Source organism: Molothrus aeneus, chromosome 11 (genome assembly GCF_037042795.1).
Source record: "Molothrus aeneus isolate 106 chromosome 11, BPBGC_Maene_1.0, whole genome shotgun sequence".
Lineage (NCBI taxonomy): Eukaryota > Metazoa > Chordata > Aves > Passeriformes > Icteridae > Molothrus > Molothrus aeneus.
Window position 1 is genome coordinate 18,013,639 of NC_089656.1, and position 27,048 is coordinate 18,040,686.

Genomic DNA, 27,048 nt, shown 5'->3' on the forward strand with positions numbered 1-27,048 from the left:
TATAAACAGTGCTGCTTTAGAATAGCTGCTCCCCTTTGGGGGGACCAGCCATGAGTTATTCCTGCCCTGAACGTGTTTTTCCACATTTCCAGGAGCTGCTGTTTGGAATGAGTGGCCGCTCCAGTAGATGCATTGTGTCTAATGGCTTTGCTTATGCATTCCTGAGGCTTTGCATTGGTCCCAGCAGCAGCCTGGAAGTTCCTGGCTGTGACTCTCACTCAAGGGCTGATGGTGCAATTATTCACGTGAAGGGAGCTGCTTTATTCTCAGTTATTATCTCTTCTGATCTCCCAGCAAACAATTGCTTGCAAAGAAAGCAGAATCAGGCCGTGTTACACACAATTATAAATCTAAATTGGCCTGGAGGAGGGAGAGCAGCACGTTTTCTTCCTCAGAGAGAGAGGAAAGCTGTAGGAGCTGGGCTGCTGTGCCAGGTCATGTGTGACATGTGTGTAAGTTATGGAATTTCTGACCTAAATTCCAGTGTTTTCTCCTGGATATAATGCTGCCTTCCTATAGCACAGACTGCTGGTTTATTCATCTTCATTCTCCCTTAATTTAAGCTCCCTTCCATTCATTCAAATAATGTTTAAATCTGTTTTCCTTGATTCTTTGAGTGAGGTGTTGCTCTGTAGTAATTCACAGTTACTGTACATAAACTGATTGTTGAGAGGTCTAAATCTGCCAGTTTAGCTGTGAAAAACTTCCTCTGTGGGAATTCCAGACTAAATCTTCAAAGAAAATCTCTCTTTGAGGCAACTCAGCTAAAAAATCCTAAGAAATTAGTTGGGAAGAACCTACTCCATCCCAGCTTTGAGCTTGAGTTTTCAACATTGACACGGGGCTGACTGTGGAGAACGAAGAGTTTCCTGCTCAAGGAATTGTTGTGAAGATGTTTGAAAGAAGGAGGGAGTTTATTTGAAATTTCTAGAAGCAGAACTGGTCATTGTCCAATCAATAACTCTGCAGAGGGTGCTAATTGTTACTCACCCTTATGTCCAGATTAAAAGTTGCTTTGATTTGCCTGGGATTTATGGCTGGCAACAAGCTCCCAAAGGAAGGAGCCTGAGGAACAGGAAGCTGGATGGAAGTGGACAGGATTTCTCCAAAGGGAAAGTGGGATTTCATCCCCTGAGACAAGGACAGGCCTCCCAAGTGAGGAGCAGGGACTCAGGGATGAGGAGACACCACTCACATTTCCACAGCTCTGTTCCAGGGCAGAGGCTGGAACAGCTCAGCTGTAAATGCCAAAACTTCTCAGTCACAGTCTGAAACAGCTGCACAGCAAAGTAAATCTGCCCTGCTGCAAACAGCATGTCCAGGGCTCCTCTGGCACAAATGTTGAGTTAATTGAGACAAAGTTGGTAATAACTGCCAGCTCTGCAGACACAGAGCCCCAGATGAAAGAGGTCTTACCCCATTTGTCTCCATTACCTTGTCATGAGAAGGATTTTCCCTCCACACAGCCTCAACAAAATCTGGATGTGGGGCTCAGTGCCCCAGAAACCTCCAGCAGACTCATTGCTCCAGTGCTGGGATTTGGCATTTTGGAATCCTTGGAACAAGGACCCTTCCCTCCTGGGAGCCGTGGGAGGGGTGGCTCAGGCATCAGCTAAATCAGCCTTGTCACTTTGTCCGTGGAGGGTTGGATGGGATAAGAAAGGCTCTGAATCCTCTATTCCAGCTGCTGAATCCCCAGCACGTGGAATTTAGTCTGCACCACCCCTTTGAATTAAATCTGAAGGGAAAAAATGCCCAAAGGAAGAGCCTTTCACCCTGGGTGGAAGAGATGAAGTGCAGAGCACTCAAAGGTGTGGGTGGACAATAAAGGAGCTGGTATTTAACCACACAAGAAGCTATGATTAAATTAATCCACCATTCTCCTTTTTGCAGCTCTTTGGGGGAATTAGATCAAGAAAGTAACAAAGGAATGCCACAGTCTGCCAATAATGTAATTAAAGAGCCAAGCCTCATCTGAGCTTTCTCTTGCCAAAGAGCTTGCTGGATGTGAGTTGGAAAAAAAAAACCCAGATTCAGGACTTTAAAGGGAAGACAGAGAGATATTGTGAAAAAGTATTTGAATACCCAGCTATTCACTTCCTCCCCTTCATATTCTCAGAATACAGAAAACATGGATAATGAAATAATGCACCTACTTCAGGAAGACAAGGCAGAAAAAAGTGATTTCTTAGGGGTGGTTACACTCAAGAAAAGGTTGATGACTTTAAAGAGAGGTGGAGTTGAAGGGGACCTGGAATTTGTGCCAAACCAACTGCAAATGTTTATCCCATCCTATGGAGATGTGCTAAAAACCAGCCCATGGGACCAGTGCACTGCTTTTAGGTTGTTCTTCTACTCTTAATAATTAAATACAAGTCACAGAGGCCTGAGGCTGCCAGGATCCAGGCTGGACAAAATATACAACTGCTGGTTCTGTAGAAATAATTTACATTGGAACATGTCCAGCATTGCTGGGCACTGCAAAACTCAGATAAATGAACCCTGAAGAAGCAAAAAAAACCCCCAAAGTTGCCAAGTGGTGCAAAACATGGGTGTAGATCTGAGCTCAAACTCTGCAAAATCTGAGTGTAAATCTGAGTTTAAACTCTGCAAAACATGAGTGTGAATCTAAGCTCAAACTCTGCAAAACATGAGTGTGAATCTGAGCTTAAACTCTGCAAAACACAAGTGTGAATCTGAGCTCAAACTCTGGCAAGCCCTGGAGCTGCCCTGCAGGTATTAAGTAGCCAGTATTAGGAAGAGCTATAACATACCAAGCAGAGAGATTTGATAATTAGTTTGGGATTCGATTTTGGGAATAAATTCTTCCCTGTGAGGGTGGGCAGGCCCTGGCACAGGTGCCCAGAGGAGCTGAGGCTGCCCCTGGATCCCTGGAATGTCCAAGGCCAGGCTGGATGGGGCTTGGAGAGACCTGGGATGGTGGAAGGTGTCCCTGGACATGGCCTGAATGCGTTTTAAGGTCTTTTTCAACCCAAACCAATCTTGGATTCTGTGATACTCCTCCATTACTTCTTGAGGGACAGTCTAGAGAGGCATAACCACATAAGAAACATGCTGGAGATTTAATTTTATGGATATGTAAACAAATATAACTACATAGATATATAAAAATATTTATCTTCATATAACACAAACATGACACTATATAGCACAGTTACACAGTACATAAAGTTTAACAAGAACATCGAACCAAAACTGAAATGAACATTTTCCAGCACGTAAAATTCACAAGGGGAACAGCAAAGGCAGCTGTGCCCTGCCAAGCTGGGGGTGCTCCCATGAGAGCCAGAGGTTTGATTGCTCTCTGCAGTGCCAGGTCTGAAATTCAGCCTGGTGTGAGTGCTGCTCTTAATCTCTGCCTGCTGCTAACAGCATGTTCAGGGATCTTCTGCTCTGTGCTCTTCAACCTACGCATCTCAGGGCAGCGACTATCAACAGCAACCCGAGACTTTTGTGCCCACCAACCAACTTCATTTTAGAGACTTCCTGATGTGATTTATCTTTCAAAATTCATCATGGGTTTGCCATTCTTGCAGCATTTGTCCAGTCTCCTCTTAAGGCCATGTAAACTTTTAGTGTCCATAACAACCTTGGTGGACCAAGTCAGTGAAGACCCACGTGCTTTGAATTTGGGAGTTTTGCCTATTTCCTATTAGCTCCAAATGCTCTTATAATGGCTGGCTGAAAAGTCAAGTCTTCAGCCATAGTTTTCAGTGACTTTTTCAAGATGAAGGATCGTGGTTTACTTAAGTTGCACCATTGACCCTGTACTAAACTACACAACACCTTTGATCACCCTTGCAATTTTGCTTGCAATATTATCTGCCTGGGCAGATAATGGGCAGCTGGAGCTATTTCAGAGCTCTAGAGGTATTTTACCAGGCCTGGGAGATCATTTCATGTCCTTGCCAAAGTGCTGCTGGCCCCAGAGAAGCTGCAGCAGGACAAGGGAGTGCAATGTAATAGGATGTGGGATGTGGAGGTTAAAGGTTCCACGGAGGAAATCCTACACAAGCACAGTGCTGATACACATCTGGCCTTTCCTCTGCCTCTGCAGGTCTCTCTGACAGGCCCTAGAGCTATGAATTTGCTATTTCTGGTTGTAGGCAGGACATTTGTGATGGGAAATCATCCGTCTGGGGCAGAGCTTCAGCCGGGAGAGGTGCAGCCCCAAAATCAAACGGCTTGGCCCAAACTTTCTGACCCTGCCCGGTCTTTGTGGGTCAGAGGACGGTGTTAGCCACAAGATAACCCCTGTTTCAGTGTGCTGTGTGAAATCTGGGATTTGCACATGCCTTTCAGGAGGTTTTCTTGGTGTCCATGATGACGTGTCTGTGTGGTCCCTGGCTCTGACTCTGCTGTGCCCCACAATTTCTGGGAACCCCCAGAGCACAGCTCAGCTCTTTTAGGGCTGGGGGCCCTGAATGTAACTCTGTTACCCCCAGGAATTCAGCCTGGCTGAAGGCACAGCATGGTCAAGGCTGAGGATTTGCTGTGGATCTGTGGGAAATGAATCTGTAGAAAATTCTCAGAGCCTGACACAAGGCTCACATAGTCTGCATCTATATGCAAACCTTGAGATAAGAAATGCTCCCATCTCTGGGTCAGAAAAGAGCTTTGTCCAACATGGATCCACAGCCAAAATCCCTTGTCTTTAATTTTAGGGTAAATCTCTGAGATTTCTCTGAGGTTTCCAGTCTGGGCCTCATCTCCTCTCAGCAGTCCCAGTGTGAGAGCTCCACTGCACATCCTCCCAAAATATGAACCAATTCCCAGTGTCCTGAGAGGGAGAGCATCCTGCTGTCCCCTCCTGGGGGGCACCAGCAGCTCACAGAAGCTTTTTGGAGACAAAAGGCTGTGGGACAGCCATGCCCTGGAGGGAGCTGGCACAGGGAGGGACAGCAAGAGCAGCTGGGGCAGTCCTGCCCAGAGGAATTGTTTGGGATTGTCCCCAAAGAGGAGCCTCTCCCCCACACTGAGAGCCATTCTGCCTCCTAATTAATGGGATCGTGCATTTGGAGGCTTCCTGGGAGTTTTGTCAGTGGGATGCAGCACTCAGCAAGTCCTTCCCTAATAACATTCATCTGCTTCACTCAGACCTCATCTCCAGCAAAGCTGGCTACAAGTAGAGGCTTTATATTTTTCTTTACAGGCCTTCCCACATGGTCAGGGGCCACTTAACACTGACCTCTGCCAGGCTTTGCAAGGGCTTGGGGCCAGATGCTTAAAGGGAATCACCTGGCTGTGTTTTGAATTGCTTTTGATCTTTTATTTCACTCTATAAATTCCCAGAGGAGCTCGCTGGGAGCAAACATCTGGCACAGCTTTTCCTGCTCAGGGAAGGAATGAACCCAATATTGAAACCCCAGGTTTGGGGTCTTCATGTGCAGCTGGCAATAAATAAGGGAAGGAATGAACCCAATATTGGAACCCAATATTGAAACCCCAGGTTTGGGGTCTTTCTGTAGAGCTGGCCATGAATAAGGGAAGGAATTAATCCAATATTGAAACCCCAGTTTTGGGGTCTTCATTAGAGCTGGCAACAAATAAGGGAATGAATGAAGCCAATATTGAAACCCCAGGTATGGTGTCTTCCTGTAGACATGGCAATAAGGGAAGGAGTGAACCCAATATTGAAACCCCAGGTTTGGTGTCTTTCTGGCCACAAATAAGGGAAGGAATGAACCCAATATTGAAACCCCAGTTTTGGGGTCTTCCTTTAGAGCTGGCCACAAATAAAGGAAGGGATGAACCTAGTATTGAAACCCCAGGTTTGGGGTCTTTATTAGAGCTGGTCACAAATAAGGGCATGAATGAATCCAATCTTGAAACCTCAAGTTTGGTGTCTTCCTGTAGAGCTGGCCATAAAAAAGCCCATGGGTGAGGGGGTGAATCATCTGCATCCAGAGTCACCCCTCCAGAGATGCTGCTGTTCCTCTATTTGTTGATTTTTGTATTCACCCCTCAGCACACCTAAGGGACTCCTTTTCCTGCTAATCCATGCAAGGACCAATCCCAGTTGCTGGGTTAGCAAGGAAAAAAGTAACAATTCTAATATTGCTGCTGTAGGATACCTCACACACAGCAGAGGATGGAGGGGTGACCACACAGGGACAAATGATGGTGTCCATCAGTGCTGGGGAGCCCAGCACCCCTGGGGCTTTTCCTGCTTCTCATGGGGCAGGTTCAGCTTTGGGAAGCTGAACCAGGGCTGTGGTTTCTTTATGTTCATATTCATAATTTCACGTATTCATAGTCACAACAAAACCACTCTGGATTTACTGGGTTTTTTTTCTAAGAGTGAAGGGAAGTGGGGCAGAGCCTCCATTCGTGAGGCAGCCAGACTAGCAAGGGTGAGACCATCTAAATTAGCTCATATATTATTATTGGCTCATATATATAAAATATCTATATAATAATAATAATAATTATTATTATTATTATTATTATATATAAAATAATATACATTATCTAATATATTATTATATAATATATTATATATTTTATATTTATATATTATATAATATATTATATAATATGTATAACATATATTACAATTATATTATAATTATATACAAGTATAAATAAAATATATATTATAATAATACATTATATTATATATAATATATAACATATATTACATTATTATTATTATTATTATTATTATTATTATTATTATTATTATTATTATTATTATTATTATTATTATTATTATTATTATTAGCTCATATATAGTCCCTCCTCCCCTATATTTTTTAGGGGGGACACAAAGCAGCTGTAACCTTCCCACTGGGTTAGGTAACATAAAAAATCTCTACTAAGCCCCAGAAAACCACTGCCTTTTGCTGCTGGCAGCAGAACCTGTGCAGAGCTGGCAAGGAAACAGCCCCTGGAAAAGGAATTGCAGCAGCCCCTGCCATGAAGGTGCTGGGATAATATCCAGCTGAAATGAGTCACCTGGTGCTGCTGCAGTGGTGTGCTCTCAGGAAACTCTCTCTTTGATATGATCTCTCTTTAAAAGTCAGATCTTTCCTCTGGGAAAAGGCAAGTCTTGACTTAGGCTGACCTACCTTGTTTTTGGCTAGAAAAACATCTTTTCCCTTGGCTGCCCCATGACTTTCACTCACAACCTCCCTGAGAACATTTTTAAAAGCCATTGACATTTAAGTCATCCCAATCAGGCAGCATGAATCCCAGTTCTAAAAATTGTTTTATTGCCCTAAGCTGATAAAACGCCCATCCTTTCATTCAGGTACATCTTCCTGCAATTATTTTTTTTTTCTTTCTTGTGATAATTCCTTTTAAATCACCATCCATCATCAAATACCTGGCATTTGAATTCCACAACTCAGACACCTGCTTACCAGTAAAATTGAAAATTCTAAGTATTGCCAGTGGTTGTGTTTGTAAGGATTTGTGCCTGATGCCTAGAATTTCTTCACAAGCTGCTCAGAATTCTTTACACTAATAGTGGAGACATAAACCTGCCAGTGTTAAACAAGAAAGTCTTCAGAAAGTCAAGGCTGTTCTTTTTTGTTTAAATGGGCCATTCAAAACTGAACTTGGTAGGGCAGGAACTGCTTTGTAGTGGATGAAAAATGCCTCCAGAAATGAGTGGACTGAGGTCTCTCATGTTTTAGGTTTCACTGAGCTCCAGTTGGGAGGATAATGTGGATATAAATGGGATAAATGATGTCCTGGAGTTGTTTGTCCTATGACAACACAGCCAGAGACTGCCAAGAAGATGAATATCCAGAAAAGGGGAGGAAAATATTCTTTTTTTTTTTCTTTTTTATTCTTATTTCTTTTTTCAGTATTGCCAGGGAAGTTTTTCTTAATCTTGCAAAAAATATAAAATCCCTTGCCCAGCTTCCAACAGAGACAGGAGATAGAAGCATTGGAGGAATGGAGATGGGTGGCAGAAAGAATTAATCAAGAGTTGTGTGCAGGATGAGTTACAGTTCCAAAAGTGAAACATAAAACATCAAAAGTGAAACATATAAACATCAACTTTCATTTTGATGTGAAGACCATGACCAGCTGTTGAATTTTGGTCCTGCAGAATTCTCACTTCTTCAGTGCACAATCCACGGACTGCAAGGCACAGACCCTGTTTTTTCCCAGATAAATGTCAAAGCTGTGTATCTGCAAAAATAAAGGCCAGTAAATGGTGTCTGAAGTAGCTATTAATCTTTGGAATTAGTTGCTCCAAGTGCAGATTGCAAGTATATGAAACAACAAAAAATGGAATTAAATTAGGGAGATTTATCGTGAGCAGTTGTCGCACAGTGGTTTGGGTTTCAGCAAGAGCACAGAGCAGAGAAAGATCAGCACAAAGACATAAATAAAGTAGGAATATTCCAAGGAAAAATCCTGTTTACTCTGTGCAAGCAGCCATGGCATTTGTCACCTCAGAGCAGAGGAGCCAGGACATGGGTGGGAGCTCCTGCAGGGGCTGGATCAAGGTGCAGGTATTAATACTGAAACAGAGTTTGTGAAAGGAATTGGAGACTCCTGTGGTGTCAGACAGAGCCCTCTGAGCAGTGAAAATTCAAATCAGAGGTGGGAGAGGTGGCAGGGCTGTGATTCATTCCTCTCTGGATATACTGAAGCTGTCTGAGGGAGCCTTTCAGTACTTGCAGCACAGCTTTCAGAGGGTGTTGGATGGGACCTGGGTGGGGGTGACAGTGACCTGCAGGTGCTGAGCTCTGCCAGCATCCCAAGGTGACACTTTTGTCCTTAGGGAGTCACCTTTCCATGGGCTGGCCTGTGAGCTGCCCACAGCTACCACGGGGTGAAGAGAGAAGCCAGGGGAAAGTGGCCTGTTTGAAGGAAAACTGGGATAAATTCTGTTTTAAATGCCTGACTGCAGCTCTGGGGCAGAGGAGAGCTGGTGAAATGGGGCAGAGCAGGTTACAGGGCCTGGAGCAGGTGACAGGGCCTGGAGCAGGTGACAGGGCCTGGAGCAGGTGACAGGGACCTGGAGCAGGTGACAGGGGCCTGGAGCAGGTGACAGGGCCTGGAGCAGGTGACAGGGACCTGGAGCTGGTGACAGGGGCCTGGAGCAGGTGACAGGACCTGGAGCAGGTGACAGGGACCTGGAGCTGGTGACAGGGGCCTGGAGCTGGTGACAGGGGCCTGGAGCAGGTGACAGGGGCCTGGAGCAGGTGACAGGGACCTGGAGCAGGTGACAGGGGCCTGGAGCTGTGTTCCCTGCAGGGACAGCCCTCTCCACAGGCAGTGCAGGGTGAAACCTCTGTGGCACAAAATGCTCTCCAGCCCAAATGCTCCCTCCCTGTCCCCCTTCTGTGCCTGAAAGAGCTCTACCATGAGGCCACCTCAAACGCTGCCAGCCCCCAAAACCCAGCTGCACTTCTGGGGATGACTCTGTGCACCAAGCAGGGTTTACAGAAACACAGCAGGGCAGGCTCATTGGGTTAGGGTTAGGGTTTGGGTTTTTGGATTGGATTGGATTCCCAGCTACACAGGGAATCCCAGACCATGCAGAGACACAGCACTCATGCTGTCCCACTGGGATCCCCCACCCTGTGCCTCTGCAGCTGTGAGGGAGGTGATTATTTCCACTTTAACTCTTCATTCCCTTTCTCCCCATAAGAGTAATCCCTGGTTTTACTTCCCAGCAAAATTCCCAGGCATCAAGTGAGCAGATTTTGTTACAAAGAACATTTTAATAGCTGTAGAGATACAGAGAGAACTGCCCAAAGCACAGTTACTGCTAGAAAACCTTCAGGAACCTCAACTCTAAATAAATCAAATATATTCCCTTAACTACTGAGCTTTTTAAGGCACACCTTGCTCTTTTTTCAGGTTCCCATCATCATATTCTGGCAAGCTTCAAGATGAAATCCTTTGGCTTCCACCAGTGTGCAGCTCTTGACACTTGGGCATGGATCAAAGTGAATTTCCACAGCTTTCAGGTATAAGGAATAATTGGAAGATATTTTTTTTTGTGTATCCACAGGGTATAACACTCCTCTGCAGACCCATTTTAAAGTGGATATAAAATAAATCCAGCAAGGCTCCTCTCTGCTCAGCAGGGCTGCAGCTGGGGTAAACTGAAGGCAAACAGGGCTTAGTGTCTGCATCTTGACAACTGTTGTGGTTCTGTTCCTTCCTTCACTCAGGTGGAAGCTGGACAAGCTGCTGGAGGAGAAATTCAAGGGGAATTATAAAATAAACAGCCCCACATTTGGCTCAGCATGCCCTGAGCAGCCCTCCTGATGTCTCTAAAGTGACACACATGCAGATAATCACATTTATACACACCAATGTGTATGAATGCCTTGTTCTTACAGCTCTCCTTTGCACCTGCCTCTGTGTCCACCCCAGGCAGGATGCTGGGCACTTTCAGCCTGACTCCAGCACCATTCCCATCCTGCAGGCCCTGGATGTCCACAGAGATGTCCAAAACCCCACGTCCACTCCTTCCATGCCTCCCATTGTCAGGCCCAGCCTGACTCACGTCCCCTTCCTTGCTTTCTCTGTGTGCTCATGTAATTTCCAAGCCACCTTCCTTCCCTATTCCACACCCCAATTTATTTTTTCCTAATGGTCTTTCCCCTCCTTCTAAATAATTTTCAGAAAACCAACGTCACCTTGGTTTAATGAAAGCCCCTGGATGTTTATCATGTCATTAAACCATTTCCTTCCAGTGGGCTCCAGATGAAGTTGTCACTTTGTCAAGGCAGCAGGAAGCACACAAAGGGAGAGCCCACCAGGCTCTTGGGAAGTTTGGGTGAACTGTTTGCAAAAAAATCTGCCGAGCCCACCCCTCCGAGACCTTCATTTCCCCCTGCGGCAGCTGTCATCTGATCCCACGCTTCGCCTCTGAATGGGGCTCTCGGAGGATGCCAGATGTTGGGAACAAAGGTCTAAAAATAACCTTTCCAAGTAATCTTCCCGTCCATCACTCAAGGAGAGCGTGAGCTTTGTGCGAACATGTGAGCCGAGAACCTGATCTAACTTAAACAAGTTCAACAGCAGCTCCCGGCTCCTGCCTCTGGGCTCCTTTTTTGCTTTTGCTTTTTTTTTTTTTTTCTTTTTTTTTTTTTAATTCCTTCCCCTTTGCCTTCCCAGAAGCTGCGCAGGGAAAAGCTTGGAGCGCTCAGCCCTCGCTCTTTCCCTCCCTCCTCTCCTCCCTCCTCGCAAACCCCGACAGCTCCGGGGTCTTGCTTCCATCTCTCCCTGGGAAAAAAAAAAAAAAAAAAAGAAAGGAAAAAAAAAAAAAAAAGAGTTCCAGGCTGCTTCCAGAGATGCAAAAAAATCTTTTCTGTAAAAAGCTCCTGGCTGCAGCGCTGTGTGTGCTGGTGGTGCTGCCGGAGCCGGGCTGTGCCAGGAGCCTGTGGAAACGCGCTCTGCTGAAAATGACGGAGAAATACGATGTGAGTGGGGCTGGGGGGCTCGGGGGATGCTGGCCGAGAAAAGGGGAGTTATCCTGGCGTGGTTTGGGATAAAGGAGTGTTGGATCGGCGGGATGGCTCGGTATCACAGCCATCCGTGAAGTTTTCCCAGGCTGTGCGGGACTTTTGCCACCTAGCTGCTGCAGGGGGAAGCTTGGGGAGCAGGGAGAGAGGTTTGGGATGGCACCGGCGCCGCTTTCCCTGGAAAATCCCCCCGGGGCAACAGGAAAAGGGACCGGGGAGGAGGGGGATGCAAACCCTGAGGCTCCGGGGAGAGATTTAGTGGGGGAACAATAATGGGATTTATTGCTTGGGGCAGGGAGGGTTCCCTGCCCAGCTCCTGTGCTGACTTTTGGGGTAAATTTGTGCTGGAGGGAGGGATGGGGGCATTGCCCACGGTTCTGTAAATCCCTGGAGCACTGAGAGCTCAGCCCCACAGTGCCAGAGCAGCGTGCCCATCGCCCTATAAAGGGTGGTGATCCCAGAAATCCGTCCCTGAGGCTGTGCCTGGCACATCCCAGAGCTGCTGCCCACGCCCTGGCACACCCTGGGTGCCACCATCTGTGCCTGCTCCTGGCAGCCTGCAGGCTCCACAGGGCACTGGGCACAGCCACCACCCCCAGTCCCACTCTGGGGAGAGATGCCCAAAGCACAGTTACTGCTGGGAAACCTTTAGGAACCTTCACTCTGGTTAAGCAGGAGTGCTGGAGCTGGAACTGGGACAGCAATGAGTGCAGGGGATGGTGCTGGGTCTTGCCCTGGTGTGTCTGGTCCAAATGACTCTCAGAGATGGTCAAAGAGGAAATGGGAATTGAAAAAAAAAGGAAAATAATTTGATAGCTTGAGTTTTGGGACTTGCTGTTTAAAAAAGAAAAAAAGTTTGAAATTTTTGCTTGGTCCATTCAAGTTCCCTTAGAAACCAGCACTGCCCCTTGAATTGCTTGGGTGCAAGCCCCAAACAGTTTATTTTCTTATGCTCAGGTCTGACTGCATCTTCCAACCACTGCATGTGTGTAAACAGCACCTCAGTGTCACAGGCAGATCCCTCCATCTGTTTTCTGCAGCTTTTCATTCCAAAAGGATGTTTTTATGCCCATGACTTTTAGAGTGATGTTCGTGCATGGCAACATTTGGTTTGTGCAATTGCTGACTCAGAATTGTGACACACATCCCTTGCCCCCCGTGAGAAAACTGAAATTCTGTCTCCTTGAAATTGTGCAGAAAACATTGTGCTGATGTTTGAAAGGCACCTCAGGATTTTGTAAAAAATCTTCCTTATAGCCTCTCTTGGGCTAGGGTGTCCTCTGTTTGCACTTGAATTGGAAAATGGTGACACAAAGATCTGCATTTCCTGCAAAATCACTCACTGCAAAGTGCATTTATCTGGATGTTCTTCTGCCATATTTCAAAGTGAAGCTCAAATTTAATAGGAGCTATGAGGTGAATGACCCAGAGAGTTGGGACAGGAGCAGAAGAGGAATTTACATGTTGATTTTCAGATAAGGAGCCAGCTCCCCTGGGGATACATCCTCTTCTTTCAACCTGCACTTCTTCAAAGTGCTGTTTTTCCTGGCAGCCCTGAATCCAGGTGCTACTGATCTGGCAAGCTCAGCTAGAATTGCTCATATTGACAGAAACATTGATCCAGGGAAAACAGAAAATGCTTTTCTTTCTCCTCCTCCAAGCCTTGTCAAGGGGGAAAGCGTCTGCTCTGCATCCTCTCCTGCAGCAGGAGGCAGTTCTGGCAGCCCCTCTGCTTTCTCAGAGGGATGTTTTCTTTCCTACCAAATGCTGTGTGTTCCCTGTGGTTGGAAAAATCAGAGTCTGGGGGCAGAGCAGCCGATTTGTGAGTCATTTGGACAGAGGGATGACAGATGGAGGTGCTCATGGCAGCATGCAGCCATGTGGGACATGGGCCACAGGACCTGTGGGACCTGTCCCACCCCTGTGGGAGCCCAAAGCACACAGATCTGTGTGGTCTGAGCCCAGAAAATCTGAGGCTGCAGCAGCAGGAGGAGGGTGTCCAGAAAAATGCTGGGTGCAGAATGGCAGGCAGGAGTGAGGATGAGGAGCTGGCTGGGGTCTGGCCAGGGGGGTTTCATTCACCCTGGGTGAGGAAGGCTGTTGGTTGGCAAGCAGGGGTCAAGTGGGGCTGGAGAAGGGAGGAAGAGGGATTGCAGTGAGGAGAAAAACCTGGCAGTCACAGTGGGATGCAGGACCTGGGCTTTAAAACAAATCCATGTATTTTCCAAAGGGACATTTGACAAGTTTAGTGATTTGCAGCTGGTGTTCTGCAGCCCCCACACTGCAGGGACTGTTCCCAAGGGTCAGAGGGAGGGAGATACCTGGGTGTGGGTTCAGTTCATTATAAAACACCCATCATGTCTGTTGGGAAAATCTGGGCCAGTCTGGATTTCATTCCACTGACAACTACAGCAAGTGTTTGAGAAAAATCCCAGCCTTCTTCTAAAGTTTTCCAGAAATGAAGAATTCCTCACAGCTGCTGTAATGCTCTTCCAACAATTTACTTACCCTCCAGCAGCCAGCTGTCATAAATCAGCCCTGGGGTACCCTCTTTGTGTTCTGGCCCCCATATCCTCAGAGTAACCTGTGAGCAGAGCAGCCTCAGCTCCCCCTGGAACCTGCACACACACAAAAACCTTTCTCTGCATTTCCTGCTTTCCAATCTTTTCCTCATTGGTGTGCATCTTCTTGGAGCCCACCCCAGTTCTGCAGGGTTCTTCCAGCTGCAAACAGCAGATCCTGAGCTAACAACAGGAGAAAATTATTCCCATTGCTTTGGTGTTGTCCTTCACATTAAGCTGCTTTCAGGCTGATGTTTGCCACTTCGATTATCACTGATGGGTGATTTTCCAGGTCTTTAATGGAAATATTGGAGGATTCAAAATTCATCCTGTGTATTGTTTTGTTTGTTTGTTTGTTTGTTTGATGGCCCGTGTTTGGGAACACCTGCCAGGGCCAGAGCTGGTGGTGGGAGGCTGAAATAAACCTCATGTGTCACCTCAAGGGGCTCCATGCAGAACATGAATGAGCAGAGAGCTGTGCTTTGACACAAGCTCAGGGACCAGTTCCAGACACAAATAACAGAACAGATCTGGGATTTTTGGGAGGCAGACTGCATTGAAATTATGGCTGAGACTGAGTGATTCCATCCAGGGTCTTCCTCATCTTTGTTCCTCAGCTGAACTCTGAATTTTTCCCCTTACTTTGTTTCTGGCTATCTAAGGCAGATATTGTCATTAAAATATTTATTAAGTCTCCCTGGGAAACAGAAATTTACCTCCTGCACTGAAAAATGTTTTTAAAGAAATTTTGATTGTCGTCACAATCTGCAAAAATAATAAATCAGAGCCAAACTGTGAATGCTGGGAGAGCTCTTATAAACCTTATAACCCAAACCTGGAGATGTCCTTAACCAGGTTATTTTGGGGGATGAGGGAATCCTGTTTTAAGCACCCATAAACAAGGGGGTTTATTAAACCAAACAAGCAAAATATTCTTATTTTGAAAGCAATGAGTTGAGAGCAATAGGTGACCAGAGAAAATGGGCAGGGAGGTCATGAGGTCCAAAGTTATTTGGCTACAACTGTTATATTGCTCCCCAACGGAAATTTCATTCATGGAGCCAGCTGTTCATTGCAGTTTTGGCTTCTTGGGTTCTGAATCATCTGTGAAGCAACTGCAGTAATTGTTTGGTGTTTTTTTCATGTGGCCATTATTTGCCAGTATTATTTTGGTCCCATTTCCGTCTGCAGATGACCTTTCAAATAGAATGGTAAACTGTGACCTTCCAGGGTGAGCACTCCCTCCAACAAGGAGACCTGTTCTGTGTTTGGAACTGCACAGATTTATTTCTCAGTGCTCCCTTATATCCCAAAATTATAGCTGGTATGACAATTTTATCTATTTAAAATCCAGCAACTCAAAAAAAAAAAAACAAACCCAAGAAATGTGTATTTTCAATATCTTCAATTTTCACAAAGAGAATAATGAAGATTTTCATGTTTCAAATTTGGAGTGTTTGCAGCTTTTGAGGAATGGACAAATACGAGAGCTTTCACCTTCAGCATGGGAAACATCATCAAAATTGTGTTTTCCAAACCTTTTTAGTGGTTTAAACAGCCTATCAGTTCATGGGAAAACAATGTCACAGAATGGCTTTAAAGGAAAAAGCAGAAGATATTTGTTTATTGATATTGGGAACGGGGCAGGAGACTGTCAAAAAACATCAGGAATTCTCTGTCTGTCTGACACTCCATCTCCTGCAATGGCCTCTCCTTGGCCAGCTTTTGGGAGAATCCATGTGGGAACAGGCTGTTGTCAAAGGACAGATGCTCCAAAGGAGCCATTGGGGGTTACAGAAATAAGGATGGAGCAGGATGCAGAGAGGGATGTTAATCTCACCTCAAATTTCTCCATGGTCTGGTGGTGAAATTTCCTAGAAACCCCTGGGGGACTGTTGCACCACGGTTATTCTTGGAATAACAACCCAAGCTTCTCATCACTGATTTTGTAACATACCAATGATTTGGCCAAGTGTATCTTTACACACGTTTTTATGTATTTATGGCTTTACCATCCTGCTCATGAGCCCATGGCAGCGCTCACTTCATCACCCCTTGATGCTGATGTCTTTTAAAGTGCAAATCCAGAATCCACTTTTGATTTTATGAGAGCTCATGAATGGTTGTTAATAAATCTGAGACCTGAGTGCCCTGAGCACCTTTCTGCAGCCCAGAGGTGAGGGAGTGGTTGAGCCACAGGTGAGAAAGGAGTGGGCTGGGGTGATTCACCTCTGCTGCAGGGATTTGGCTTCTTGCTTAAACAGCCCCAGTGCGAAAAATATCTCAATGGTGCCTCAATAAATGTTCCTGTGCCTGTTGATGCACTTTACACCCCCCTTGTCCTGTCAGTGTGCAGTGAAACATGGGCTCATTTTCTTTGGGACAAAGTTGGCATCACTCACAGGTCTCACCAGAATGTCCCATGGTTTAGAAATGGTCTCTGATTTAACAGCCCAGAGCTCCACCATGGATAAACTTGAAAGGCTCCCCTATAAATTCTGGTCCAGACAAGGTGATGGAGATGGAAGGAGCCCACTGAGGAGAGAGACATTTGTTCCATGTCCCAAAACAAAACAGTGCCCGTATTTCCACTGCATCCTTATCAAAGTGTTTTGATGTCCTGGTCATGAGGATGCCTGGAGTCTTCTCTGTTTCCCAGACAAGCATAAAAGACTTTAAAGGATTTTTTTAAACCTAATTTTGAATGCAATAATTTAGTGCTTGTTTGGTATTTCCAAAGCACTCCACTAAGGGGATCTCACAGTGCTGGGGGAGCTGCACAGTTAATTCTCCTCTCTGCTGAATGCTCAAAACCCACTCTGAAACCCCTTGTGATGTAGCACTCCCATTCCTTGAACATGATTCTTTCACTCAGGATTTTTCTCCTGGGAAGCTGAAAGGCAGCGAGGGGCTTCAGAAAGAAGAAAAACAATTCTTATCTCATTTGCTTCTCCTGTGTTGTGCTCATGTGGAATGTGTCTGGAGGTTGTTTACCCACAGGTGATTGTTTCATTGGTTTCATGTGAATTGTTTTGACTCATTGGCCAATCAGGGCCAAGCTGTGTTGAGACTCTGGAAAGAGTCATGAGTTTTCATTATTATCTTTTTCATTTAATGAGTATCTTTTCTGTATTCCTTAGTATAGTATAGTGTCACTATAGGACACAAAATGACCAAATGCGGACACGCAGCTGTCTCAAGGGTAAAAAAAGAATTTTTAATTTCTGATTCCAACATTTACAGATTTCCAAAAGTGACAGTGGATTGGAGGGTGAAAGTGCCACCTCTCCAATGACACTGGACAAACAAACAGTCCATCAGATTTCTCCTCCATAAAAAGAATGCAAAACAATAAGTTATTTATGTAAAGTGCGTGAGAAAGTTCGTTACAAGAATGTAAACATCAGAAGGCTTAGAAAAACTTAAAAAATCAGGGTGACAGTATGGTATAGTATTCTTTATAGTATAATAAAGTAATAAATTAGCCTTCTGAGAATACAGAATCAAATGCACCATTGTCTTGGTTTGGAAAGACAGGTGTCCGCTAAGGAAGGCAGGAGCCTCCCCTGAAATGGAGAATGTAAACCCTCCCCACCCCTCTGAATTGCTATAAATTTTAAATTAAGGGGCTTTCAGGCAAAAATATGGGAGCAGGAAATAACAGTTCTTTAATAGGGAAGGAAAAAAAAATAAAGGATAAAATAAACAATGCAGTACACTAGAACAACACTGCCAGAGTCAGAACCCAGCCTGACACCCTGTGGGTCAGGCTGTTGGCAGCAGTCCAACTGGAAATGTGGCTCAGCCCTCCTGCAGTGTCAGGGGTGGTGCTGTTGGAGCAGGGGTCCTGTAGAGAAGGATGAATTCTTCCTCTGAAGATCCAGTGGAGGAAGAGGCAGCTGCTGTTCCTCTGGGGAATCCAGTGGAGAAAGCCGTGCTGGTGTCTCAAAACCTCTGGATTATATCCAGGTAGGAATGCTTGGCTCCTCCCTCTGGGCTCACATCTCCCAGTGGGATGCTGTAGTTCTTATCAGTCATGCAGGGACATTCAATAGCTGCTATCAGCAGATGTGTCCCCGGAGGGAGGAGTGACTGTGATCACTCAGGGAGATAAGGCAAACTGCCCACTTGACAAAAGATAATCTGCCATACAGATGGTAATAGAAAACACCTTGCACTGCAATCTGGAACAGCCATTCTCTCTCCTTGCTGGGGTAGCCTGCTTTTACAGCACCTCCTCCCGCTTCCTCCTGCAGGATGTTCCGTAACTCACCTTACAGCCAACCTGATTTCCTTTTCTTCTCTTTGCAAAGGATTATGAGTACCCTCTTCATTCTCACAGCTCCCAGCAGCAGCAGAAGAGCGACCGGTGCCCGCCGCCGCCGCAGAGCCTGCCGGAGCGCGCCTGCGAGGTGCCCAGCTGCCGCTCCGACGCCGAGTGCCAGCGCCACAAGCGCTGCTGCTACAACGGCTGCATCTACGCCTGCCTCGAGTCCGTGCAGCCCCCGCCAGGTACAGGGAGCCCCGGGGGAGCTGGCAGAGAGAGTGGCTTGTGGGGATGGGGGTGGTGGTGGGGGTGGTCTTCATGTGCGTTGGCGCGGGGTGGGAGGTTGGAGCGCGGGTTCTGTTTCGCACTTGGGGTTTCTGCGGGGTTGATGAGTGAAAGAGGTGTCCAAGGGAAGATGATGTGGCAAAATTGGATGACTTGTAGAAGTCACTCAAAGGCAGTTGTTTTCCCAGGATGGCATTTTCCATGCTCCGTCCCTGGTAGTGTCCAAGGCAAGCTCATGTGGCAAAATTTCCGCTTGGTTGAATTGTAGAAGTCACTTAAGGCCAGTTGTTTTCCCAGCATGGTGTTTTTTCCATGCTCCAACTCTAGAAGTGTCCAAGGAAAGCTGGTGTGGGAAAATTTCTACTTGGATGAATTGCAGAAGTCACTCAAGGCCAGTTGTTTTCCCGGCATGGCGTTTTCCATGCCCCATCCCTGGAAGTAGGGATGCCACACCAAGGCAAGCTAGTGTGGCAAAATTTCTAGTTGGATGAATTGCAGAAGTCACTCAAGACCAGTTGTTTTCCTGGGATGGCATTTTCCATGCCCCATCCCTGGAAGTATCCAAGGACAGGCAAATGCTGTGGCAAAATCTCTGCTTGGATGAATTGTAGAAATCTCTCAAGGGCAGTTGTTTTCCTGGCATGGTATTTTCCATGTCTCATCCCTGGAAGTGTCCAAGGACAGGTTGAATGAGTCTTGGAGCAAGCTGGGATAGTGAAAGGTGTCCCTGCCCATGGCAAGGGATTGGAATGAGGTGATCCTTAAGGTCCTTTCCAACCCAAACCCCACATTCTGTGTTTCTGTATTCAGGAAAAGAGGCAATCCTAGCCTGAATTAGTGCTGACAGAAGTGAGGCAGCCAGCTCACCATCCTCTGCCATGGGAATGGGAATGAGAATGAGACTGGGAATGGGAATGGGAAGCAGCAGCTGCTTGAGCCTCTAGGACACCAGGTTCTTGTGGCCTTGGACAATATCCATGTCTCCCTTTCCACTGGGACAACAAAAACATGAATATAAATCCAAATCAGATGAATCCATCAGGCAGCCTCCTCACAGGCCCTTAAAGGAAATCCATGACTTTTCCATAACTCTGTGCCCTGTGGCTGCTACATCTTGACACTGTGGTCTCTTATTTCTGTGTTCTGCAGTCCTGGACTGGCTGGTTCAGCCCAAACCCCGCTGGCTGGGAGGCAATGGGTGGCTTTTGGATGGCCCAGAGGAAGTCTTACAAGGTACAGGACATTTCTCTGTCTTCTCTGCAATATCCATAATCCCACAAAGGCCCTGGAGAATGAATCCTTCATACACAGAGCTTGCCTGGGATGTTGGGCTTCTGGGGCTGCTGGTATTTGTCTGGAGTTTCCACAGGAATAACTCTGTCTGGTGCTGGGAGCTGCTTTCTGCTGCAGTAAATACTTTTTATGGATATGGATTATCCAGGAGAGCATTAGGAGTGCTGCAGGGTGCTGGGCTTGTACCCATTCTTCAAATAATAAGAGATTTATCTTCCTTTTAGAAAAAGGCTTTGTCATCATACACATAATTTTCTGCCAGCTTCCTGATAGAATGTGGGTGGACTTGGAATGGGAGATCCTTTAATCCAGAGTGGCCTCCTCACCCAGATGCCTTGGGCTGGGGCTGTGGCTCTTGGATCTGAAGGTGACTTGGACAGGAGCCCTGGCAAACTGCTGCAGAGCTGTGCCAACTGGGCCATCTAAATTTGGAGACTGACAATGAGATTGAGCTTCTCAGGTTCATTCCATAGGAAAAGGGTTTTAATTAATTTTTTACAGTACCTAAAACTGAAATAAGGAGGGAGTGGGGAGGTGGGAAGAGAAGTTTTCTTCTGTGAGGCATTCCCAGATGTATGGACACCTGAAGTTTTTGGGTTTTTCATGGAAAAGTTAACCCAGCTTTTGATCAGCTTTAGACAGATCCAGGTAGTGCCAATAAATTCCCCTCTTTGGTCTTACACAGATGGTTTTAGACTCGCTGAGCCTCAACTCTCATCTATTATGGAAACTCCAAGTTCTTGAAGAGAAAATTCTGCCTCCAGCTCATTGGAGCTGCACAGCTAGAAACAAGATAAAATAGGTTCCTCCTCATCCATCCTTGTCATGCTTATATTATTTGTTCTTATCTGAACACCTTCATCTCAGCTTGAGGGAGTAATTAGGGAAGCAAGAACCATCAGTCATGGCATGAGAATTACAGCAGAGGTACTTGAAATTAAAAGTCAGAGGGAGGAGTGGCCCTGCAGAGTCTGTACATGTAATGGCCACAAACACTGCCCAGGTCCTGCTTTGCCTTCCCATTCTGAGCTGCACTTGCTGCCTGTCCCAGGTCAGAGTGGTGAAACCTCTCTTTGGGACAGGGGTGGCACGGCCTGACCCCTCGGTGAGTCACTCCTGAGGTTTGGATTCAGCAGCAGGTCTGTGGGTGTGGAGCAGAGAGCAGAGCAGCACACTGCCAGCTTCCTGCTCGTGTTTCCAACTCCTCACCCAGCCTAGAGCCTGGTGGGACACGTCCCTGCCTGGTGGGACACACTTGTCCCTGCCTGGTGGGACACACTTGTCCCTGCTTGGGGAGAACAGCCTCATGGGGGGATGATCATCCTGCATGGTGGGCACTGCTGATGCTTCTTTGGGCTGCCTAAAAACAGAGGTCAGACAAAATCAAGAGGGTAAAAAGCAGTTTATTTATATTTATTGAAGGGCCTTCAGGTACACTTACGGCAGACAAAGCCCCCCAGGAGCTACACCCAAAATAGATGATGGGTCACAGGTTTGCACACTTTTATAAGTTTGGTCCATTTCCATATTGGGGGTTCATCTGCCAATTACAGCTTCAGGTTATGAAGTCATTTACCCCCAGTTTGCTCCTTCAACTCACTTTTGTTTCCATCTCTGGGCCCTGAGGCAGTGAGGTGTCCTTGACTGCCAGGCCTGGAGAGGAATTGTTGTGTCTGCCCAAAATGGGAAAGCAGCAGCTCACACTGTACATGGAGTTCAGAGTTACACACTTAGTGCCTAAAGAGGCTGGCCTGGAACAGAGTTAAAAGAATAAAGTAGGGATTTATTAAAAGGCCTTCAAAGGATACACCTTGGGCAGCACAAGAGCCTGGCCATGGCTACACCCAAAATGGATCCAAGATGGACCTCAGGTCACAAGCTTTCACACTTTTATAAGTTTTGGTCCATTTACATATTGGGGTTAATTTTCCAATTACAGCTTCAGGTTGTGAAGTCCCATCCTCCCAGTTTGCTCTTCTCAGTTCACTGTTTTTTATGCTTTTTGGGCCTGGTGTCCTTGGTCCTGGGGCTGGAAAAGGATTGTTTTGTGTGACTGAGCTGTGAGGAGAACTTGCAAATACTTTATATGAAGCTCAGAGTCACACACCAGTGAAGTACATAATCTGAAAGATACAGAAGCTAAACTTAAGGCATCACACCAAAGAATTGCAGGATTACAATACACAAAAAACATACAAGCTAGAACCCTGCAGCACCAGTGGTGGGCAGTGCCCACCCCACAGCTGGCACACAGGCTGTGGGGAGGGTTTGTGCAGGGAATGGGGCTGAGCTGTGCCAGGAGGGGCCAGCCTCCATGGCAGGGAGCCTGAGGTGGGCTGGTGGCCGCGTTGGGGTCCCCGTGGGTGGCACAGCATGACAGGTTTCTCTTGCAGCTGAGGCCTGCAGCACCACGGAGGACGGGGACGAGCCCCTGCACTGCCCCACGGGCTACAAGTGCCACATCATCAACCCGGGCAACACGGCCGAGGGCATCCCCAACAGGGGCCAGTGCATCAAGCTCCGGGGAAACCCAGGTGGGTGCGGGCAGGAACCTCCCTCGGTGGGATGAGGCCCTTTTCTGACTCACAGATGGGGCAGCTGAAGGGTGTTTTAAAAACTTGGATTCTCTTTTCCGTCTCAGGTGAAAGGTGGGACAATGCAGATTTTATAACTCGTGCCATCACAATCAGAAGCCAACTATTTCTTAATTTCAATACACTTTAAGCATTTCTTGGCCTATCAGCTTTAGCCACACCAGTGTTGTAGATGCCTTAAAGCCAATAATCTAAAATTACTCCTTGTGGGTCCCACTGCAATGCATCTTTCACAGTTCTGTTTCTCCAAAGTATCCAGTCTTATTTGCAAGGCCACGCTTTGAAACTTGTTTCTAGCTCCATTTCTCTCTCAGCAATGTTTGTCCTATTCCATGGCATTTCTAAGTCAGCATTTCTTGTCTCAAGGTTTGCATACAGATGCACACTGTGTGAGCTTTCTATCAGACTTTGAAAATTCTCTGCAAATCCATTTCCCACACTTTCCCCTCTCTCTTGAATGGAAAAAACTTCTCATGCATGCTGATGTTTGCAGGGCAGAAGCAGAAAGGAGGGGACCAGGACAACAGGACACTCATGCCCACTCTGGGGCTGTGTCTGCCTGTGCTGTTACTACACAGCACAAAAATTAGAAATATTTATCAGTTACTGCATGCTTCAATGAGAAATTTGAGTTTTAAATTCCAGTTTTGTCTTCTGACTTTGCTTTCTGCATCTAAAACTTTGTTGCCTTCATTCTGCTGACGCATTTGCCCAAAAAAGAATCTCATACATGCCAAAATATTTTCCAGGAAAGCTCATAGCATGTTTAGGTATTCATTGAATGGTAGGATATGTACATTGGCACTGGGCTACAAATCACCTCAGTACAGAGACATGAGACATCAGTTTTGCCATTTGGTCACTGTAAAAAACAGGAGAAGCATCAAACCAGGTCTCTGAGCTGCTTCCAAAACAGATTAAGAGTTTTTTTCTCAGGCTTTTGGACCATGTCTTTTATAACCTTTTCTTTAATAACATTCATAGTAACCAATGTAATGCAGAACTGTGGGGATCTTAGACATGAAGTATTTCTAAGGGCCTAAATAATTACATAAATGGCAAACAGAACAACCTAGCTGGAACTTGAATTATGTAAAATGTTAAAAGATGGTCTGGAAGGTTACCCAAATTTTATTTCATTTGGGAAAGCCTCTGATTCCTTGACTTGTAGCTATTGAAAAGGTTATAAAATGCTAGTGGCAATTCCCACTCTTATGGCAAATGAGTTGTGTCCACAGAGCTCAGTAATCTCAGCAGTTTATAAGAGGTTTATAGCAACCCAAATTACTTCAGCCACAGAGGACTTTTATTTCCCTCATTGTGAGGCCATTATTTCCCTATCTCTAATTTCTCTGTGCTGTACACAGCAGGTCAAAATCTAACACAAAAAATGAAGGCTGACTGGGTATGTTCTCACCATGAACCTTCTTTTCCAGATGGACACAACCTGAGGCATAAGTATTACAAGGAATATTTTGGTAAGCTGCTGGCATGAAGTGTTTGTTGTTATTATTATTATTATTATTAAGCTTTATCATTCTTGCAATGCTTACAAGGAATTTGTTCCTTATGATATGAAGGTTTGAACATAGGAAAAAAAAATATTCTTTATCTTCAACTCTCTATGCTTTGGTCAGATCTTATTTTAAGATCCACAATGTCCTGACTGTGAACTTATGAGAACCAGAATTTTCAGCTGTGACAGAATGAGTTGAATAGTTTTCTACCAGGGGAACCACCCAGTCCAATAATCTTTTTGTTATTTTTAAGCATATTTTTGGAGCTTTGCTTTTGGCCCAGGACTCCTTTGTGTTGCAGCTGAACACAGAGCTCTGTGAAAAGCAGGGTCTTGGACTGTGGTAAGAGATAAGGGATGGCTGGAGCCCAGTGAATTCCCTCAGAGGTGTCAGGTCCCTCTCACAAATCTGGGGCTCAGAGAAAGCAGGAGCATCTCCCACATCTTTCCTCACAGTTCCAAAGCTCCTGGTTCCTCCCTCTTGGATCTGGATCAGATTGGGAGTGACACTCAGGTATAACTAGACAGCAGCTTTGACATAAGATTTCCAAATTTGGCCACTTTGGCTGATAAAACCAGGAGAGGATTTCCTTTCCTCTCCTCCAGTGTGGGCCAGCCCAGCTATCTGTTAAATAATGATACCAATAAACCTGCACTGCTGAGGGAACCTCAAGAAACCACTTGCCAGGGCCCAACCCCAAAACCTGACTTTGCTGATGTTTGTTTTACAGGGAGCAATTCCAACAATTTGGTTGGCTATGTGAAAAACCAGCAGAAGCATTTAGGCTAATTGAAGGTGTGCCTGGGTAAGTGCCCTGTGAATAAAGGGAAAGCTGGGTGGAAATAGCTGGTGCTTAGAATGCAATTATTCACAGAAACATTGTCTGAGGGTGGTATTTCCTCTGAGCAAAATGCTGGAGTAAGGACAGCACCTTAAAACCCTGTGCAGGTGCATGAAACACTCTCATTCCACCAGACACACCTGATTTCTTTGCAGAACCTTTGCCTTGTGGGTATTTAGAGGATGGAGTGATTTTCAGGATGAAAAATAACTGGTGTTCCTTAAGACTTTAAACTTTGTGTTTAGGGGCTTCTTCTAGCACAGGTGTAACTGGGCCTGCCAGACAAATTAAAAAGCTGTTTATTCTGGCCTGACTGCAAAAAGGGTCAGTCTTGAAAATCCTTCAGCACATGGGGGGTTTTGTGGGATAATTTCACGTGTGTGAACACTTGTGCTGAGCAGTGGCACCCACTGATGAGAGCAAAGGCACATGGATCTGGCCAGAGCCAACAGCAAAAGCTCTGTCTGTTTTATCAGCCTTGCATCAGGCAAGAATGAAAATATTTATTACACCAAAAGTTCTCTCCCAAGATGGTTTTCTCAACACTTTCAGCTTCACTTTAAAATTAACTTGGGTTTAGCTGGAGTTGTGAAAACAAAGAGTTCTGTACCTACGTCAGGCTGGCTGTTAAGATTGCTCAGCTACTTAAGGACAAGTTCTGTGCAAACATCCTAGGAAGGATAAATATTTTAATTGCTCTTCCTCTTTTTTTTTTCTCTTTTGTTGTTTGGTTTTCACCCAGCTGGACCACTCTGTCAAGGAATGCTTTCACCCAGCAGCTTTCTGGTCCCAGATCTCCACATCTCCAGCACCCCCTGATCCCTGCCCACCACTGACCAAAAAATTCATTATCCAAGGAACAGGAAGAGTTCAGATTTTAACCCCACCAGGAAGGGGAGAAATGTGATGCCCTGAAGGAAACCACACTGCTTATCAGCTGCCCTTCTACAAATGAAATGCAAACACCTCCAAGGGATCCCTGAAAGCCACAGAGCCATGATCAGGCTGCTGACACAGAGCCAGCCCTTCATGTGCTTGTTGTGTGACCAATTCAGATTTCAGGCCTGTGAACACAACCCAGTGACATCAGAATTCTACCTAAATATCATCTCTAAGCTGCTTTAAAATAGGTGAGACTAAAGAGGTTCTCTGGATCAAATCCAGTGCCTGCCTGTCTACAACAACCCCTTTACAAAAGCCTTTTCATCAGCTTAAAATTCAAAGAAATCTGCAAGTTTCTTCTATTTATACCCAGATAAAAACCAGGCTTGACACCCACTTTAAATGGCTAAACCTGAAGTCTTAAGAATTTGAGGAAGTTTAAGCTAGGAGCAAAACCAGCTTTATAAATGATTTTAGGTTACTTTCCTCTTCTCAGTCTGGTGAGCTGCAGATTGAGAGTTAATAATGGAACAGATTCCTTCCTACAATATCCAGGCTGACACAAATGCATGCCAGGTTTTGTAATGTGCTGCTTTTAGCCAGCACAGTTAATACTCACAAAATCTGGGGGTTTGTACCTGCAAAATCTCAGCAAGAGGCCTGAAGTCTGGATAATGTGTTAAATGTGTTAGAAAATCAAAGCCAGGATAAATTTGTGTGCTGAAAAGGATTGTCTGGCAGATGGGCCACTGCTCCTCAGGAGTCCTGTACCTTTGTGTTGATTTCCCTAAATCCTTAAAGTCTGGATATTGGTATTTGGGCCTCACAGCTTCTTTTAGCTGTTTACAATGGAAAACACATTTTCCATTGTTTTCCTTTCCTGTGGCAGTCCTAAAGGGACAGTTGCATTTATTGTGACAATCCAGCCAGAACTGTCTGGCAGAAAAGCCCCTTTTGCTCCATGGTTTAGTCCATGTCCCCATCTGCCTGCATGAAATTAACATTTTCATTTGCACAGTAGTAGCACTGCATATAAATACCCAATTCACAAATGCAAGCCCCTGCTTCCACTCACAAAATACACGATTTTTTTTTTCCACTCACTAAATGGTTTCAGCCAAATCCAAGACACTCATAAAACTCTTGATACTTTGCACATGACATTTGCAGCTGCAGAGATGGAAGGTGCCAAACTGCTCTTCTGTTTCCTATTCTAAACACACTCCTGGGTGCTTTACAGAGCAAAGGAACAGCTGAAGGGCTCCACATTTTCCTAAATATCTCCATTTGTTGTACTCACTCTTTTTCAAAGTGCAAGAGATTAAATGCAGCACCAAGTTTGG

The 27,048-nt window shown here is 45.7% G+C and overlaps 1 protein-coding gene across 1 annotated transcript; it reads left to right on the plus strand.

Moving 5' to 3' along the window:
* Window positions 1-11,293: 11,293 nt before the first annotated feature.
* On the plus strand, window positions 11,294-26,090 carry WFDC1 (WAP four-disulfide core domain 1). Its single transcript, XM_066557628.1, has 7 exons — window positions 11,294-11,423; window positions 18,340-18,538; window positions 19,728-19,811; window positions 22,265-22,405; window positions 23,902-23,943; window positions 24,713-24,787; window positions 25,566-26,090. The coding sequence occupies exons 1-6, from the start codon at window positions 11,295-11,297 to the stop codon at window positions 24,769-24,771; spliced, it is 654 nt and encodes a 217-aa protein (XP_066413725.1). The 5' UTR covers window position 11,294; the 3' UTR covers window positions 24,772-24,787; window positions 25,566-26,090.
* The last annotated feature ends 958 nt before the right edge of the window (window positions 26,091-27,048 follow it).

Coding starts and splice junctions, on each gene's coding strand:
- WFDC1 (XM_066557628.1), top strand. CDS start 11,295: ATGCAAAAAAATCTTTTCTGTAAAAAGCTCCTGGCTGCAGCGCTGTGT. Junction 19,812..22,264: donor CCCAGAGGAAGTCTTACAAG/GTACAGGACATT, acceptor TTTCTCTTGCAG/CTGAGGCCTGCAGCACCACG. Junction 23,944..24,712: donor GTATTACAAGGAATATTTTG/GTAAGCTGCTGG, acceptor TTTGTTTTACAG/GGAGCAATTCCAACAATTTG.